We start from the raw sequence: 3,898 nt of genomic DNA on the forward strand, positions 1-3,898 counted from the left end.
ACTTGGAATGTAATCTTCGTTGCTTAGACTTCATGCCAGGACCTAAGTTTGTGTTAGTCGGGAAGCTTAGAGATCCATATTTTTCCTCTAAGGAGACTGAAATCTAGTCTTTTAGAAAGTAGTCTAAAACGGTTCCTAAAATACCAGGCTGAAGCAACCTTGCTTTTGAACTGGGTTACACAAATCTTTCAAACGCTCTGAGGCAGCTGAAGCTCCGCCCTGTTCCGCCCATCTCCTTAGCAGGCCTCAACTACATTTCCCAGAAGGGCCGCGGCTTTTACGTCAGCGTGCTGCTTTCCGGCCGCATTTTACAGCATTTCAAAGCGAATGATCGGAAGGTTGTGCCCTCTTTTGATATGGGTTCCTCGTTTTCGAGTAACAGTGAGTTTCCTGCTCAGGGCTCCACAGCTGCGCTCACAGCTTCTTCCTCAAACCCACCCGCGAAAGCCGCCGTGTCGGCCTCCTCCGCACAGGACCCCGTGTTAAAGAACTGCTGGAGTTGTCGCGTGCTGTCTGGCTGTACGCTCTTAGGGGCGGGTACCTACGTCTACTTTGTTGCCAGGCGGCCCTTGAAGCAAGGATTCCCTCCTGGCCCAGGCACCGTGGTGCAGATGGTCACCGGCATCAGTGAGCGGGAGCGGGTGGGGGAGAGGATGGAGTGGGGAGGGCGTGGGAGGGTGCAGGTGGGTGGTTAGTGGGACAGCGGCGTCTTTCCCCTCACTGGCCTGTAAGAAAGGTTACCGAAGGATCGATCGATCTTTTTCAGCAATGCAAGGATTAAATAAAATGCCTTATTCGGACTTATGCACTGGCTAAACTAAGACGTAATATACAAAAGTTATTTTTCTTCTTTTTTTCAGGTATTGCCTGTTGGGGTGTAATTGTTCTGATAGACCCCAAAGGGAAGGACCACCAAGATGTTTGAAAATACCAGCAGTTCATTGTTGTCTCCTATCACTGGCTGCGCGGCAGACAGAACAAGCATTGGGTTGGTGGATATTCTTTGCACACACTGCCAAGGATGCGCTTAACCATAGGACATACCAAGAAGACCGTGAAAATATGAGCTGTCATTCTTTGGCCATGGATCCTCTCAGGTTATAAAGGGACAAATAAATCCCTTGGAAGAAAACATGATTCTCTGTCTTGTCCAGGGAGGTTATGTGTAGTTCAATTTATACTCAAAGATAACGTTTTGAGAACATATTAAAATGGGATGAATGGTAGACCAATAATGAAATAAACTATTTTTTTTAAAATAATAAGTAGTTCTTTTAATTTTTCTTATCATATCAACAGCTCTTGGCAACCTAACCTTGATAATTACATGGAAGTTGTTCATGCTTTCCAAAGTTTCAAGTCCATCACTGAATGAGAGCTGCTGATTTGTTATTTCATCTGTAAGCCTTGGACTTAGCTATTGGGTTTGATTTGGTGGCTGATCAGCTCAGTGATGGAGTGAGGTTTTCTTCGTAGTTCTGTCTTCACAGCGGGGTTACTGTCAAAAAGGCAGGAGTTCTTTATACATTAAATGTTAATACATAGTTAAAGATGTAAATGACAAAATATTTGAGAAAAATTCCATAAGAAATCTGTTGATGGCTTTTTTAATAGATATTTAGGATGGATTCATAAGGGCTTAAAAATTGTAAGAGAAAGGTGTGCTTAGGCTTCTCTGCAAGTGTATGTTTAAGTGGTTCTTCAAAGCAGAAAGGCACTATTAAATTAAGTACCGATCAATAAGTTTTGAGTACTGTTTTAAGCAGTTATATTTTTCCACTGGAACCTGTACATGCTGGGAAATCCCATCTGCCCTCCTTCCCCCAACGCTGCCTGCACTGGGAAAACTGACAAAGAATGGCACCCAAGGCCCAGTTGTATGTGTCTGGCAGCCAGTGCAACCTGCCTTTCTGACACGGTGATCCCACTCAAGTGCCCAGTAGCCATACATGGGCACAGCCCCAGCTCCTGACTGACACATCATCCCCTGAGGTCTATAAAACCTGACTGCCTTAGCTCTGACTGCAACTCCTAAAAGTCTGGTCTTTGGGACTAAAGAACCCACAGGGAGGAGTGCCCTGCACTTACTTGCTTTTAATCGGGTCTAATCTGGCCTATATTTGTATCACCAAGAGAGAAAATACTTAGTGATTTTTTTTTAGTTCTACAGATGAATGTGAATTATTTTGATTGTACCTCTCCTGTTATTCTTCTGACTGCATTACTATATTACTACTTCCTTTCAACACATTCCCCTCTTGTCTTTTTTTTTGTGGGATTTTTGTTGTTTTTGTTTTGTTTTTATGAGACTGGATTTAGTTAGGATTACTTGCATAAGTGTAGGTGGTAGTGTTAACAAAATAATGAAGTGAGTTTTAGGTTTTGGCTTTTTTGGTTGTTTCTGGGTGCATCTAAAAACTGATTATAATGGTACCTTTTATTCATTTATCTATTTGTGGTTTTGTTTTTCAACCTGAGGGTAGAGTTTTTTGGGAAGAAGAACCTCAATTTAAAAAAAAAAAAAAAAAAAAGTCCCCCTGTAGATTGCCTAGAGGTAAATCTGGGGCATTTTCTTGATTAATGATTCTGTGGGAAGGGCCAGCCCACTGTGGATAGTACCACCCCTCACAGGTAGTCCTGAACAGTATTAAAAAGCAGGCTGAGCAAACTAAGGGAAGCAACACAGCAACATTCTCCAAGGTTAGGGATTCAGTTCCTGCTTTCAGGTCCCTGCCTGAGTTCATACTTTGATTTACTGATGATGGGCTGTAGTCTGTAAACCAAATAAACCCTTTTCTCCACAAGTTGATTGTCATGTTTTGTCACAGCAGTAGAAACCATTATTGAGATAAGTAAATTTGAAAATAACATATATACCTTAGTCTACAATGCTACTAATAAAAATGGTTATATTCATCATGTGTTTAGGGGTTTTGTTTTTTATTTATTTTCCTTAGAAGGGTCTTCAGCCCTAGTGCTGATTGCTAACTGCCTAGAGTGTTTTTTATTGAAAGCTGTCTGACTGTGGCATTTTTTCAAAATGAAAGCGAAGTTTAGGAATTTGATGGGTCTTTACATCAAATATTTCTCTGCTCCAATGCTGTTTGATTCCTTTTTCACCCAGAAGACAACTTTAAGATTGGAAATTATTCTCACAAACCCTACAGTTGTTTCATCAACTAAGTTTTGTAAGAGTTTCAATTACTGACATTTCAACCAAGTTCATATGTCTTTATTAGTACTTACTAATTAGTAATTTCTATTAGTAATTTCCCCCATCTTGAGGAAACCTCTTTGGTCAGTTACAGAGACTCTTCATCCATTAAAAATTTTATCATGAGATCACAAGTTCTGCTTTGAATATTATTTGCTATTTTCAACATATATTCATTTACTCTTGCTATTGAAATCTTGAAAGTCACAAAGAAGAGAAAGGAAATTTCCTGTACACTCAAATTAATGTCGATATTTTGGCCTCATGAGTCACAAAATTCTTAATGGTGTTTAGAAACTATGAATTGTTTTCAGTTTACTTTGCTGAGATCCATCAGAGGAATTCCTGTAACATCTATAGCTGTAAATAAAATTATGCATCTTTATCAGAGTTCATAGGTTACCCCGTATGTTGTGAACTCCTGTCAGTAGACCTTAACAGTGAACTTAAAATATCTAATAAGCTGTGATACAAACAGATGTGCTGTTATCCAGGTGTGTTTTGTTTATAGGAGTAGGTGTAGCACTGCAATGTTCATAAATTGAGTATCGCTTTCACTCTGAAATTGCCAGGTTTATCAACCCCTAATGAAAATCAGCCTGTGCTTTCAAGCTTTCAAGCCTTAAATGTGGGCATCGTCTCCTCTCCAGCCATGAACATATTAGATAGTGTCATTTTTTTTTT

The 3,898-nt window shown here is 40.1% G+C and overlaps 1 protein-coding gene across 1 annotated transcript; it reads left to right on the forward strand.

The window, feature by feature from the left end:
* The first annotated feature begins 315 nt into the window (after positions 1-315).
* On the forward strand, positions 316-2,919 carry Dmac1 (distal membrane arm assembly complex 1). The gene is made up of 2 exons (XM_032902636.1): positions 316-627; positions 861-2,919. Exons 1-2 carry the CDS (start codon positions 357-359, stop codon positions 923-925), a joined length of 336 nt encoding a protein of 111 aa, XP_032758527.1. The 5' UTR covers positions 316-356; the 3' UTR covers positions 926-2,919.
* The last annotated feature ends 979 nt before the right edge of the window (positions 2,920-3,898 follow it).

The sequence above is a fragment of the Rattus rattus genome, chromosome 1 (assembly GCF_011064425.1).
Source record: "Rattus rattus isolate New Zealand chromosome 1, Rrattus_CSIRO_v1, whole genome shotgun sequence".
NCBI lineage: Eukaryota > Metazoa > Chordata > Mammalia > Rodentia > Muridae > Rattus > Rattus rattus.